This window comes from Dipteris shenzhenensis, chromosome 29 (assembly GCF_047967505.1).
Source record: "Dipteris shenzhenensis isolate YYH24624 ecotype China chromosome 29, Dip_SZ_1.0, whole genome shotgun sequence".
Classification (NCBI taxonomy): domain Eukaryota; kingdom Viridiplantae; phylum Streptophyta; class Polypodiopsida; order Gleicheniales; family Dipteridaceae; genus Dipteris; species Dipteris shenzhenensis.
The window spans coordinates 50159642-50174916 of record NC_141624.1 but is presented as its reverse complement, the minus strand read 5'-3'; the positions used below and the strand labels follow the sequence as shown (position 1 = coordinate 50174916).

Below are 15275 nucleotides of genomic sequence, written 5' to 3'. Positions count from 1 at the left end.
CTTGAGACTATGCCTGTATACTTGAGTTATTTGCAGAAATTTCCCTAGTATAGGGAAAGGCGGGATTGAATATATATGCCTGTGTCAAATACGTAATTAGTGTGCATGTCAGATTGCAGGAATTCCCTAGTATAGGGAATTGTGTTCAGAGTGTCAGTTTGTGATTACAGTGTTCTAAGGGTGTTTAAAAAAAAAAAAAAAACCCCAAAACAAAACACCTATTGAACTAAATGGAAGCAGAAGAAGGGGCTTCCAGGAGGGACCCTGGTGAATCAGGAGTCCGGCCGACCCAGCAGGGATCGCGCCCAGTAGCTCATACGTTATCTGGCAGGATTGAATTGCTGGAAGATGCCTTGCAACAGTTGTTAGCACAGCAGTTACAAGCCAATGCAGGGCAGTCCGAACTTAGGAGAGTACTACAGAGTATGTCTGCCAGACCTTCTCGAGAGGAGAAGGGAAAGGCTCCAATGGAACCGGAGTCTAGTGTCCATACGGTCGAGCCTAGGAAGGCTAAAGTGCCAAATATTGCTAATTACAGACCGGAAAAGTATTCTGGTCGGATGAACGACCGTAGCTCCGATGTCATTGAGACCTGGCTACACAAATGGGACGAGGCGTTCGCCATTTGTGAGATCAGAAATGACATCAAAAAGATCCGCGAGGCCACCCATATGTTTAGTGAGGCTGCGGATCGGTGGTGGATTAAACAACAAAAAGACGGTATAGCATCCACTACCTGGGAGGGGTTTAAAAGAGAGTTCAGGAAACACTTCTTACCTCCTGACGAGGCATCCCGAGCTTGGGATCAATATAGGAACCTGCGTCAGAGAAATTTATCAGTGGCAGAATACACTGATAAGTTTCGAGAGAGTGTAATGAAGGTTGACGAACCCCTGCCTCAATCAATCCAAGTGAAAGATTTCATATTTGGATTGAATGACCGAATAAAAATGGAAGTTCGGGCTAAGTACGCGAACACGCTAGATGATGCAATAGCTATAGCCCTGAACTACGAGGATGCCAAGGGCAACAAGCCAAGTGGGTTTGCACAGGTCGGAACCCAGTATGGGTATCCGAAGAAATCTGGGTTTAAGAAGAAGTGGACTAGTAGAGGGAGTGGTTCGCAGCCGAGTGGTCAAGCCAAGCAGGCGAGACCGGCTGAAACTCCTAAACCAAGTACCACCATTGGAGTGAAGAGAAAAGTAACTCCAATGGCAGCCCGGGCTTGGTCTAAGTCTCCCTTGAACCCGGAACAAAGGGAAAAAGCGAGGAGAGAAGGCTTATGCTTTGGTTGCCTTCAACCTCATCAGTGGAGAGATTGTCCACGTAATAAAGATCATCGGATGGCTGAGATGGTGATCTCAGAGTGCGACGTGGAGATGCAGGGAAGTCCCAGAGCGGAAGAGATGCAGATTCAGCTAGCGGGATCTTCTCAGAGGTTAGTACCTTGTTTGTTCTGTGTGTCTGTTACTAAGTTAGTGACGAGTGCACCTGATAACATCCTATCTAAGCCCGCAGCAACGGGGTATACAGCCTTCAATGATACGGAGTTAATCAAAATGAAAGGGCAAGTGGCCAGTCATGATGTCATTGTGTTGTTTGACTCAGCGTCAACTCACAATGTGATTAACTCCAAGCTCGTGAAGAGGCTGAAATTAAAGACAAGTCCATCTGACTATGCGTATACAGTCAGGATGGCTGATGGAAGTTCAACTGAAGTATGGGACCAAAGGGTTACCCAGTTGGAGCTTCAGATTCAGGACTATACTGAGAAGCTTGATTTTGAAATAACCAAGCTTGCTCATGCGGATATAGCCCTGGGAATGGCGTGGCATTCTAGGAAGAATCCAGCCATTGATTGGAAAAAGCACGTATATCAATTCAAGATGAATGATGTGCTTTATGTCTTGCGAGGTGGAAAAGATATACCTCAGGGACCGTTGGTTTCCGTAATGGAAATCAGAAAGGCTCAAGTAGAGTTTTTATACCTTTGCACCGCATCGGTAGAGTCGGTGAATGATTCTTCGACTAGCACTGATGTTACGCAAAGTGATGAGATGGCCAAGCTGGCTGATCTTATAACAGAGGAGTTCTCTGAATGCTTTAGGGATGAACTACCTTATGGGTTACCTCCAGAGCGAAAAGTTCAGCATAAGATTGAACTGATCCCGGGGGCAGAACCTGTAAATAGACCTCCCTATAGAATGAGTTTTACTGAAGAAGCGGAGGTGCGTAGGCAACTGGAAGAATACCTCAAGTTGGGGCAGATTCAACCAAGTTTCTCACCTTTTGCTTCACCAGTGATATTAAAGAGGAAAAAGGATAATACGTTTCGCCTCTGTATAGATTACAGAGCATTGAATAATATCACTGTTAAGCACAGGTATCCGATGGCTCGGATTGATGATTTGCTAGATGCATTACATGGAGCCGTGATTTTCAGCAAGATAGATCTTAAGTGCGGCTATCATCAGATCCGGATTAGAGCCGAGGATGTGCATAAAACCGCTTTTAGAAGCAGGTTTGGTCATTATGAGTTTTTGGTAATGCCCTTCGGACTTACCAATGCTCCAGCGACCTTCGTCATGCTTATGAACGATTTACTACGTCCGTATATCGGAAAGTTCGTAGTACATTTTATTGACGATATCTTGATATTCAGTAAAAGTATTACTGAGCATCGTGAACACTTAAGGATAGTGTTCAGTACTTTGAGGAAAGCCAGTCTTTATGTGAATAAAAAGAAAACTATACTGTGTATGGTTAGGCTTGAGTATCTAGGGTTCATAATTACTCCACAGGGGGTAGAAATGGATCCGAAGAAAGTGGCTGCGATACTAACTTGGCCAATCCCTCAGAGTCTGACCGCGTTTGCGATCATTCTTGGGATTTGTCCAGTTTTATAGAAGGCATATCAAAGGATATTCCGAAATAGTATCGCCATTGACTGATCTGACCTCAGATAAAGTACCTTTTATTTGGGGACAGAATCAACAGGAAAGTTTTAACACCATAAAACAAGCTGTGGTCTCAGGACCGGTGTTAAAAATAGTTGATCCCCAGAAACCGTTGTTCCTAGAAACCGATGCAAGTGGCATTGCGGTAGGAGCAGTCCTCCTTCAAGAGGGAAGGCCAGTAGCCTTCGAAAGCAAGAAGCTTTCTCCCTCTCAAAGGAATTGGCCAACTCATGAATTGGAGTTGTATGCTGTTATCCATGCTTTGAAAACATGGAGGCATTATCTGTATGGTTCAGAGTTTTATGTGGATGTGGATCATGATACTCTGAAACATTTCTGTAAACAGCCTGACTTGAGGGGCCGCCAAGCTAGGTGGGCAGAGCTCATGCAGGAGTTTAATCTTACGATTCGGTACCGAAGAGGAAAAGACAATAAGGTAGCTGATGCGTTATCTCGCATTATGCACAATCTGAGTTTCACGGTATTAGAGAGCGCTCTAATGACCGAGATCAGAGAAACTCAGAAGGTGGACGAGTTTGTCCAGAGCTTATGGCCTAAAGCTCATGTGTTAAAACCCGGGGAAACTGAAAAGGATGACCTGGCATCCAGAAAGGGCCAAACTTATGCAAGATATACCATAAGGGATGGTATGCTAGTTAGAAATGGCAAGGTTGTAGTACCTGGTCAGAATGATCTCAGGCAGAGAGTCATTCGACAATGCCATGATAGCCCGTGTGCGGGACATCCAGGTGTCGAGAAGACATATGATCTCGTGAAGCGAGATTTCTTTTGGCCAAAGATGAAAAAGCATATTCATGAATATGTGACACGGTGTTTCTCGTGTCAAGTAAGTAAGGCCGAACGGGTAAAGCTACCCGGACTTTTACAGCCCTTGGAAATACCACTAAGTAAGTGGGAGAGCATTTCCATGGACTTTATTGTAGGGTTACCTGCAACACAAGGAGGGTATAATTCTATCCTTGTGGTGGTTGATCGTCTAACCAAGATGGCTCACTTCATTCCGACTAGAGAGTCTGTTAGTGCCCCGCAAGTAGCGGATTTGTTTATTAGACATATATTTCGTCTGCATGGATTGCCTAGATCCATAGTGTCAGACAGAGATGTCAGGTTTACCGGTCACTTTTGGACAGCGGTATTTGAGACACTAAGGACTGAGTTGGGAATGAGTAGTGGGGATCATCCTGAGACGGATGGTCAGACGGAGAGAGTCAACCAGACTTTAGAGGATATGCTGAGGGCATATGTGTCATTGAGGCAACATACATGGGACAAGTGGTTGCCATTGTTGGAGTTTGCCTACAATGATAGAAAACATTCATCTACTGGGTTCAGTCCGTTTGAACTGAACTATGGTTATAGACCAGCCAATCCGACTATAGTTGGAGTACCTCAGAAAGTGCCTAGTGCCGCGAACTTTGTAGTTCAGATGCGGGAGATGCTAGCACTTGCGAGAGCTAATATCCGCCAGGCTATGGATAGAGCCAAGGTGTATGCGGATGAAAATCGGTCTATAAGAGTATTTGAAGAAGGAGAAAAAGTTTTTCTCAGAATTCCTTCGCACTCGAAGTCGTTGACTTCAGGAGAGTGTGCTAAGTTATCACCTCGATACTGTGGGCCGTGGTTAATTCTGAAAAGAATAGGCAGTGTAGCCTATAAATTAGAATTGCCACAGGGGTGTAAGGTGCACCCGGTTTTTCATGTTTCACGTTTAAAGAAATTTTTACATACTGGTGACTCACTAATTGAAGGTGTGGTTTTGTTTCAGGAGATAGAGGATATTGCAAGGCGCAAACCAACAAGAATCCTGGACCGAGGAACAATGCAAATACGAAATCGGAAGATACCCACGGTGTTGGTTGCATGGCATGGTCAGCCTCTATCCAAAGCTACCTGGGAATCCGTATATCAGTTGCGGAGAGTGTTCCCAGACTTTATCATCGAGGACGCTGATGTCTGAAGAGGGAAGGAATGTTACGCTCTAGCCGAGGTAGCATGACCTCGGAAGAATCAGTCGACATTTCCCTTATAGGATCTATCTTTGTAATATATGTGTTTACGCTTTATGTAAATGATCGGGAGGGATTAATGTCAAGGTCCTAGGTGAGGGCTGATAGCACCAGACTAGATAGATCTGAGACCAAGGGCCTAGTGCAAAGAATGTGCCTAGGGGCAAGGAATTAAATGCATCCCAAGAGAGGGGTGAAATGTTGCATTAGGAAGGCCCTATATGGATGACATGTGGCATCTAGATCTATCTAGGGATTTGGGGTCTGTCAAGGCTAGTGAGAGAAGTGGAGAATTTGATGATTTACGTGATTTAGAGATTGCTCTCTCTCTCTCTTGCTGGGAAGCTTTGGCAGTTTGGCTGGGTGGAAGATCAAGGTGCTACTCCCGTGATCTGAACAAGAGACTAGGATAGTAAAATCTGGTTACAAAAGGAGGTGGGGATAATCTGTAAAGAAGTCCTCTCCGACCCATGCTCTCTCGTGGGAGCCCCTGTGCTTGAAGTTGATTGCGTACAAACGCCGAAGGTTGCCTGTATCCTTTTTGAAGCGATGAAGCAAAAATTGTTCAGGCTTGACCACCTCTACGTCATCGACGATCTTAGGCTGCTCCACATCTGGAACCCCTGTCAGTGCAGGACGCACATATGGCTTGAGCCACGACACATGGAATATTGGATGCATGGTCCATGCCGTAGGTAGCTGTAACTTCACGGACACATCATTGATAACCCTGATGATTGGAAAGGGATCAAAGCTTTGATTTGAGAGCTTCGGGCATTCCTCCCAACTTGCTTAAGCCGCTTCTTCATGATCCAAAGATAACCCATTGCCCCTCTTTGTAACCCACATCCTGCCTGTGTTTGTTGACTTGCATCTGATAGGCTTGCTGTGCTTTGGCAATAGAATCTTTTATGGGCTCCATGATCTGCTCGTATGATATTGGGACACCTTCTCAGTACTCCTGGTGAGAAGGACTTGAACTTCTTACCGAAGGCTGCTTCGTAGGGAGTCCCACCCACACTGGTGGAATGTATGTCATTCAGGATTCGGGTAGAAAGTGCTCCCATCGGGACAATGAATCTACAACATAATGTTTCAGAAAGTCAAAGGTCAATTGGTGTAGATTTCTGTTTGGCCATTGGATTGAGGATGAAAGCTGCTAGAAAAACTGAGCTTTGTACCAAAGTTGTCGAAAAGTTCTCTCCAAAATTAATTGTTGAACTTGGAATCCCTATTAGACACAATGGTACGTGGCATACCCACACATCGGATACCAATATTAGATGGAAAGTCCAGCTGTTCATCAATGGTACATTTGCATGGAATGAGCACAACAAACTTGCTGAACCTATCCACAACGGTCAGACACATGGTGTTCTTGGAATCAGTGGCCTGCGGAAGGCTTTTGGCAAAGTCCATGCTGATTTGTTCGAATGGCTGATCTGGAATTTCAAGGGCCTGATGAAGAGCTAGCAAGTTCCCATGAGATACTTTAACTTTTTGGCTGTCTGGCAGTGCGAGACATATTCATGGATGTCGCTGTGTAGATGAGGCCAGAAAAACTTGTGCTTAATTTTCTCAAGAGTGCCTTGAACACCTCGGTGTTTGGCAACAATGGAATCATGCGTATTGTGGAGTATGATAGCATGGAATTGGGGCAGCACACTGTATGGCATACTCACCGTGCTGGTTATCAAGCATACCTTGTACCAATGAACCTGAAAATCTAAGTCTGTGTGGTATTGGTTTCGCACGGCTGGAACAAAAGATTTTTGTTCTTCGGAGATGGAGGTAACCATGCCTCGTGGATTGAGAGCATCAGCCACTACATTTTCTGCCCCGGGCCAGTACTCAAGCATCCCTCCATACTGTTCAAAAGTTTGGCTCCATCAAACCTGGCAGTCAGACCACTGGGCAGTTGGCATAGTTTGAAGACTAGTCTAGAGGTAGGACCAAATCATGTAAAGACCTCATGTGGCACCTATTGCTTAAGCAATGCTACTCTCGTGAGGGAGCCCAAGTCGACGCATTCCTAGTATTCTCTTTGTCTCCCTCGGTCTTGGAAAGTTTGCCTCCACTTGCAGCATGTGAGACTAGAGCTCTGCACTACTTCTTTGAATGGCATCAGCCGTCCATTTGGCCCACCCCTCTTTCAGTAGGGCATCTCCACTAGTCATATCTAAGCTATGGCTTGTTGGACCTCCTCCTTATGAAACAATGCATTCCTTTTAGGAGAGCCCCTTTTGTAGTTTATTGAGATATTCTGTGGTGTGGGAGTGGTTTGATATCGTCGTGCTAGCGAGAATGCCATTGGACTCCGCCTCTGCATGCCCCCGCCACCAATGCAGATTTTGTCTAGCTCTCCAAGAGCACATTGGGCGCTAGTCCAAAGGAGTACTTAAGGTTCTATTGCATGGATATACAAACACATCGACTCTATTCCATTGCTGGGCAGTGGGGACCATATATTTGGGCCTCTTCTTGGAAGAAGGTGATTCTACCTGCGGGTATCCAAGGCAGAGAACATATGCTTTTGAAGAATCAAGATGTTTATTGACTACCCAACAAGGGCTCTCTGCTACCATTGACGAAGGGTCAAGCATTGTGGCTGTTGACGCGCAACTTCAACTCACAAAGAGGATTGGGGGGGGGGTTGACAAACATGCCTTCCAATACTTGGAAGCTTGCATGGCCACTACTAAGCAAGTGGACCTTGTCGGAGGTTTGGAAGGGGTTTGTGCAATGGCATGCAAGAGGCATCATTGGCTGCAATCTCTCCTTGAGGACCAAAGACATCAAGAGGCCAAGACTCCCAAATAGAGTGTGCATTGGCGAATACCACTTACCACTAGCATTGCACAACCAAAACGTCATCTATCCTTGTGTTAGAATGTGACGATGAGGCCATGCGTTGTCCATAACTCCACCAAAAACCTCTAGGTCAAGAGGGTACCTTTATGTAGTCTTTGTGTATTTTGAGGGCCCTGGGTGCCAAAACTTCCATGGGAGTGGCATGGGTCTTGCACCTTGGAAGCTAAAATGAAGGCCTAGAGTCTTGAGGAAATGAGAAGTTGTGATGCCAATCTAGGGGAGGAAGAGCCTAGTGAAGTGGGAAATAGAGTTTGCAATGGAGGAGAGGTAGGAAAAGGGAACGGAGGAGGGGGTGTTGTGGGCAAGGAAACTTGTGGTTGTAGAGGAACTCAAGGGTGGAAATGTGGGAGGAGGATGAGGCTTGGAAGGAGGGCGTGTGACGAGGTTATGACACTCCGGGACAGTGGGGAGGTTGAGATGGGATGCACGTCCGGAGAAGAAGGCTGAGGTGAAGACAGAGGGGGACGGGGAGCGAGGGATCAACAAGAGGGGGTGAAGGGAAGGGGCAGGAGGAGGGACCCTTGGAGCTATAGTAGTCAGAAGTTGAATCGGGGACTATTCAGTTGTAACTTGCGACTCCACCTCTAGGGGAAGAAGATCGAAGGACTCCGTCGTCTCAAGGGAGGCAAGGTGCATTAGCTAGGTCTCGTTTGACTGCTTCTCTATGGAGAGGACTCCTTGTGAGATCTCATCCTTCGTCATTTGCGACTCTTTGTTGCTCTCTTGCCGCTTTTCTTGTCCTTCACTCTAGTCCAGACTCCCTCTATAGGGTGATCGGAGGGGTTTGCGATTGAGGGGGCTGTGGTGCGCGGTATGGGAGGGGATAAGTCATATCCCACTCCCATTTTTTTTGGCGATTTGGAGGGGCCCAAAGCCCAAACAAACATAGCATTGGTAGGACTTGGCAAGGTGGCCCATTTGAGGCATTGCTCTAGTAAGCCTAGAACCTCTTTCCTTTGTTTGAAGACTCCTTCATCTATAGTCTCAAGTAATACCTTCTCAAGGAGGGTCCCTAGGTCAATCCACTATCAACCACACCTTCAGATTATTATTAGAGAGTATTGAGGTGGCTATGGTTAGAGTCTCTCGAAATGAGTACGTATCTCGATTACAACAAATTGGGTAATGGTTCTGGAATCTTCATTAGACCTCACACAATCTAGTGTTATAATTTGCTACTAATAGATTTCTCTGCTTTAGGTACATATACTCATCCCAAGTGGATGCTTCATCCGAAGTCAAGAATTGTTTTCAAAGTTCCAATTCCCAAGTTGAGGGTGCTACATCATTTGTCTTCAACTTAGTGTACCACCTATTTCTTGCCTGGGCATCATGGCATATCATTAATTGCGAATGCTTCTTTCGATGCCTCAATAGCATCTAGGGTTCTGTCTTTCATCATTCATGTGACCTGAATATTTTTTTGGCCTATAAGTAGTAATGTTAGGTAGTTTGAATTGGGACTTTGTATGGTGATAGATTCAGGTTCCATAACATCCTTTTCTTTTTCCTTACTAGGATGGCTATTTGCAAATGCATGTAGAAGTTTTCGACCTCCTTGTGACTCACAACTGTTGCAACATAGCTTGATGAATGGCAGTCTCAAAGTCTAAATATTTCATTGTCAATGGTTTCAAGTGCCAATGGGCTCAATACATGCAATATTGATTGAACCCTTGACACTACGGGGTCCACATTAGAGTCGTCTACCTCTACCTCCATTTTTCCCTTTCCTTGCTGTTTTCTCAAATTGAAATTCGAATTATAACCCAAACTTTCGAATCGCAAAAGACTGTGCACAACCTTTGACTTAAGAACAATGAATGAAACTATCCACAAAATGAGCTCTTTGCAATAATGCAAACCAAAACTAAATGATATGAAGCAAAAGGAGAGCTTCTTGGATATGTAGAATCCCTTGACCTTTGATATGTAGAACCATGTACTATTGTTGCTGGCAACCACAATATCACATGGATTGCTTCAACCGGCTAAGGATAAAGCATAATGAGGCTCAGCTGCTCCCTTTTGTAAATGCGTAATCCTTGACGAGTGAAAATATCACATGATCAACCAATCTCTTGAACCGATCACCCTGCCAAAACTTACATTGCTTGGATTACGACAATTCCAAGATTCTTTCCACCAACTGTTTAGCCCTACTTTTCCAAGAAAACCCCATATCTCCTTGGTATTTATACTCTATGCTATTTTTTGTGGCTTTGCACGACCAAGCAGGCATTTAAAAACAAAAGTCATTCTTGGGCGTAGATGAAATAGATACATTGGTTTGAATTTAGAGTGCTCTATATCTTACACAACCAAATTTGTTGAACACCAGTGCCAACCAAATTGCAAAGTAACGGAAATAGATGACCTAACAGCCGCTATAATGTACTTATTGTCAAGCGTCAGATGAAATTTATTGGAACTCTATTCATCATTCTGCGTGGAGTTCTTGCTGAAAGATTTGGACCTTCTCTAGTGTGGTTGCTTTCAATGGCATATGCTTAGCTCTTCAATAGCATAATTAAAGCCATTCAATATGCATTGAATGCTCCTTGTTGTCACTAATTCAAAGATTCATACCTCTATTACGCTTCCCTCTAACAATGTATTCTTAGCACTTAAATTTGGCACCAGCCAAGTAGAACAACCCAACAAACTATTTTTGAGGTCGCTAGGTTACTAATATGAGGTTTGGAATTGCATATGCATCCCACTATACATGATTCAATTGTTAACACGATTGCCAACCGACATATGAATTGCCGACTCACTTTTCCACCCTCGCAACAAAACTAAAAGTATTCGACAATGTTTTCCTTACAAACCTCTTAGTGTTTTGAGTGCTTGCTTGAATCACAAGCTAGAAAAGCTGTCAGCTTCCACTTTTTTAAGAAAATGAGTTGCTTCAACTGACTTAAATTACCCATCATCTCTTGAATACTTAGCAATCCATCAACATGCTTAGCCTATGAGCTTGCACGAGTTGTCTGTTGGAAAGGTCACCTCCCCATCTGTAAGCCCCCATATGAGGAGAGCATGGGGGAGGGAGACCTAGGGCAGTACCCAACAGGAAAGTACGGAGCAGAAGCAAGACAGTCTGGGACAGATTGCGGAGGATCTAGGACATGGAGGCGCACTGTTTGCAGAGGCGCAGACATGGCAGGGAGTGCAGGCTCAGATCTGCAGCAAGGAATGTGACTGTCAGTGGGCAGGTGGCAGGCCTTTTATAGCCTGCATATTTGCCTTGAAAAAAGCCCTGGAAGTTTGGGCCATAAAAGGCCTGACTTGTGAGCCCTTTAAGGGCGGTTTTTACAGACTGAGTTGGTTTTTTGGTACAGGCCTTGGGGCCTATATAAAGAGGCCATTCAGGCCTCATTTCAACATCATCTGGAGCAGCAATTCCACCAGCAGAAGGAGCAGCAGCAGGGCTATCTTTGGGCCTATAGTCAAGAGGAGAAAGAAGTACCTTGTGCTGCAGACTTAGCTTGCAGGAAGCTGCCCACCTAGACTGGTTTCCAGACAGCAAGGTGGAGAAATCATTCTAGATGGAAAGTCTACTCACACTCGAGGTGGAGCACGCGGACTCTAGTCTAGAGATAGCCAGCAGATAGGAGGAGGACTTTTGTGGTAAGATCAGAGGACAACACCATTGGTGGGACTCTGGATCTCTCTCTTTTGTATTGTGTCCATAGTTGTGGACGGAAATATATTATTTGGTGGTTTCTCTATCTGGTTTGGTTCATTGTCTATTGATGAGTCTGCACACCTATTGAATGCACATAAGTAAAGAAGTTTGTGATTCCACACCCACACCGTACACTGTGTGAGCTCCTGGGCATTATTTCCGTTGCGTGTACCCTCTGTTGGGTATTTTCTAACATTGTCTCCATTCAACCAATGTGACAATTCTACAAGCTTGTAAAACTCATAGTCACACCCTGTGACTCCAAATCTAGCTTCATGTCCTACTTCTTAGCTTGCCCACATGGACGTAAAAATGTTACGGCTCGCTAATATTGTGATAAATTCTTTCTCATAAGTGGTGGGTTGTCCTATTAGCTCAATTTTCTAAGCATTTTTGCTTACAAATGCTCATTTGGGAGAGCTACAATGAAATTGTATAGTCTTCACAAGCAGTCATAGCTTTAATGAAGAGAACGTGGACTACTCTTTGATGCTAGCCTTTGTCACGGTTGAGTCTGCCCTTCAGTTCCAGTGTGTTGACAGAAACTTGGTATGAAGATCTTTGTATAAATAGATGCTCGAGTATGTAGATGTGTATGTGAGATCATATGCTTCTATTATGGTCTACCCTCACAGTTGGACGTCGGTGACATCGGTGGGGATGTCATAGTAGCTAGTCCCTTGCTATCCACCTTGTGACTGTTATATTGTACACTGTGTTGCATTTCCAGAGGATGAGTTTGAGTATCTTCGTGGATTCATCATTCATCTAGATATATGGTTGCCACTTTTTAAGCCAAGTGTTAGCTTTGTGGGTAACGAGTGTCTTGCAATTCACACCAAGAACATACAATGCAAATTAAACCTATAACTCAAGCAAACCACTTAAAGCCACACACTAGGATTACTCTTTGATTAGCCTTCTCCTTAGTGCTAGCATGTCATAGTTGAGTCTGCCCTTCACCTTCGGAGTGTTGATAGAAACTTGGAATGAAGATCTTTGTATAAATGGATGCTCAAATAGGTGGGGGTGTGAGGATATGCATGTGAGATCATATGTTTATACTATGGTCTACCCCCTCAGTTGGGTGTCGGTGAGGAGTTTGGGCATCTTCTTGGATTCAGCTAGATTTATGGGTGCTACACTTAAGCCAAGTATTAGCTTTGTGGGTAATGAGTCTCTTGCAACTCATACCAAGGACCTTACAATGCAAAATAGGCATTGGGTTTTAACCCATAACTCAAGCAAACCACTTAAAGCCACACATCAAAACCTAATATAATTATATTATGCGAGATTGAGTTTATGTTAAACCACACATGGCACCATTGTCAACCGACTTGTCCAAGATTCTACATTCAAAGTTTTTCAAACTAGAATGTAACGGTCTTTAAGGATGAAATGCCTTTTCACACAATTTGTTTTGCACGAGGTCATTATAGGTGACTAGACTTTGACTATGGGTGTTGGAGAGGATTGGGATTGCAAATGTCTAGTGGATAGCATTTATGTTGTGACGATGTGTGGGTTAAGTTTGTAGGTCACAATATTTCTAGTGACACTTGGATATACTGTATTTCTAGTGAGACTTGGATATGGGTCGGTCATATGATTGCTTCTTTAGTAGCTCCTTGACAATGGATGGATATGATATGCAAATGACTTTTTATGATAAAAGAAGTGTCTATGAAAGGCGTACTCTTGTAAGGGGTTCTGATGTCATGCGAAGGTAGACCTTCAGATGCATATATGCTATGAATACATCGGGTAACAAAATCTACACAAGTACTTGAAAGCTGTACCTCGGCAATGGAGCATGACTTATCTTGAAAGAGTGAAGCCTCTGCTTGAGCGAACTATTTGTTGCTGAATAGGTTCTCACTCAGTGTTCGTCGTTCGCTTAAATAGGATGTGGCTGTCCAATTGATGTCATGTGCTAGACTCCTTGTTATGCTAGGAGACATTCAAAGAGGGTAGATGCTTTCATCACTAGGGAAGCGGTTCCAGACTTCTTCCTCCCATCGATGAGGATTTTAGTTGGAACATCAAGAGCCTTGGTGGTGTTTCTCGCCATTGCCAACAAAGACAACTGATTTGTAATTAGTTGCATCTTGGGGTCTTGGTGGGACCCATTGATATTCTTTTTATTTGGAAGCACAAAATGATTGCAGTAAGTCTTCTATGCCCAAGCTCTATTTTTTTTGTACCGTCAATTTTTGTTCCAAACTTTTGTGATATATGTGAAATGGAGACTTATTTTAAAAGCTACAAGGCAAATCTTTTGAATGTCACTTTTTCATTTGTCCATTTATAACGTTCCTTGATTTCATAAATAACAAATCTCTTGAACAACTTGCATGTTGAATTAAAATGTGTCATCTGGGAAATTTGTAGTATTTGGGAGTTTTGTAGTATTTGTGATGTTGAACAACTTGCATGTTAAATTCAAGTGACATTTGGGAGATATGTAGTATTTGTGATTCAAGAGGTACATATTTGGGAAATGTGCCCGTGTGTGTACATGCACATGCACATGCACATGTACATGCTCTACACTCACACTCACTCTGTTTTTTTTTTTTTGGTGAAACCACTGAATTTATAATAAGAAAAACTTTTTACAATGATAATAGCCTGGAAAACAGACTATTCTGAAAAGTCAAAAGCAGTAGGAAAACACCTCTAAAGAAGATACATCTAAGTCATTCTCACTCTCACACTCACACTCACACTCACACTCACAGTCACAATTCCACTCACACTCACACTCTATGCACACACTTCTGGACATTTCATCTTATGATATTTTGTAATTTTAAAAACCCATAGACGTGTGGCCATTCACAGACTCATACATGAATGTGTGCGTGCATGCGCACACAATTAAGAGGCACATTTCTTTCAAGGATTCTAGATAATCTAAACCCTTACTGCAGACACTGACCATAAATTGCGTTTTTGGATCACAAACCTTTGCTGCGTCATGCAAATACATTTTTTTCCGTTCTATACAATCACAGACTGCCGTATCAAGGATTGTTGCTTTCATATCAGTTCGAACTCTTTATGAGAGTGGTTGCCCAGTAGCCAATCTTACAGTTGTTTTCCAAGCAAGAAATGCTTGTAAGGGGGGTTACAAAACCATTATTTGGGGGTCAAAAAAAGGGATTCTTGTTGATTACTTTGCTTAAGAGCCCTGGCCCGTTGCGATGCTTCCCTCCCAGCCTCTCAAGTGTGCATTTCTGCATTAGAACTCTTTGCTTATATCGAGTAAAGTAATTTACCTAGTGCTTTATGTGCAGTTAAGGTGGTGGTTTTCCTGACCATGCCTGTGGATGCATTGTCGGATGGAGTTTCTCAACAAATTGAGTACATATGGAATTTCAAAGCTTCATTCTTAGAAAATGATGCTATAGCGGTCATTCTGACTCTCCTGGAAGAGCCTCTTGAACATTTGGAAAGGTAAATAAGTTATTTTGGGTTCCTTTTAGCAGAACATGTCCTCATTTTCTCCAATCTTGCAAGCTTAAATAAGGTCTTCAGTCGGTTAGCAATTATGCTATATCATGGAAGTAGGAGTAGAAAGCATTGTTTACCTGCTTGACTTAAACGTTTGAAGTTTTGCATGTTTGAAGTAACACTAAAAGATGACATCATTGGTTGCATACTGTTGTGCTCATGAATGTTTGAGGCTGATCGATGCCAGTTTTTTCTACTAGGGTTTGC

General features: G+C 43.6%; 1 protein-coding gene across 2 annotated transcripts in view; it reads left to right on the top strand.

The window, feature by feature from the left end:
* Positions 1-15275, top strand: part of ATIM (timeless family protein) — a 41971-nt gene that overhangs the window by 3781 nt on the left and 22915 nt on the right. For both annotated transcript variants that reach the window (XM_087400951.1, XM_087400950.1), the window contains exon 3: positions 14852-15011. In XM_087400951.1, the coding sequence (XP_087257077.1) occupies positions 14852-15011 (160 nt within the window). The remainder of the gene's footprint in view (positions 1-14851; positions 15012-15275) is intronic.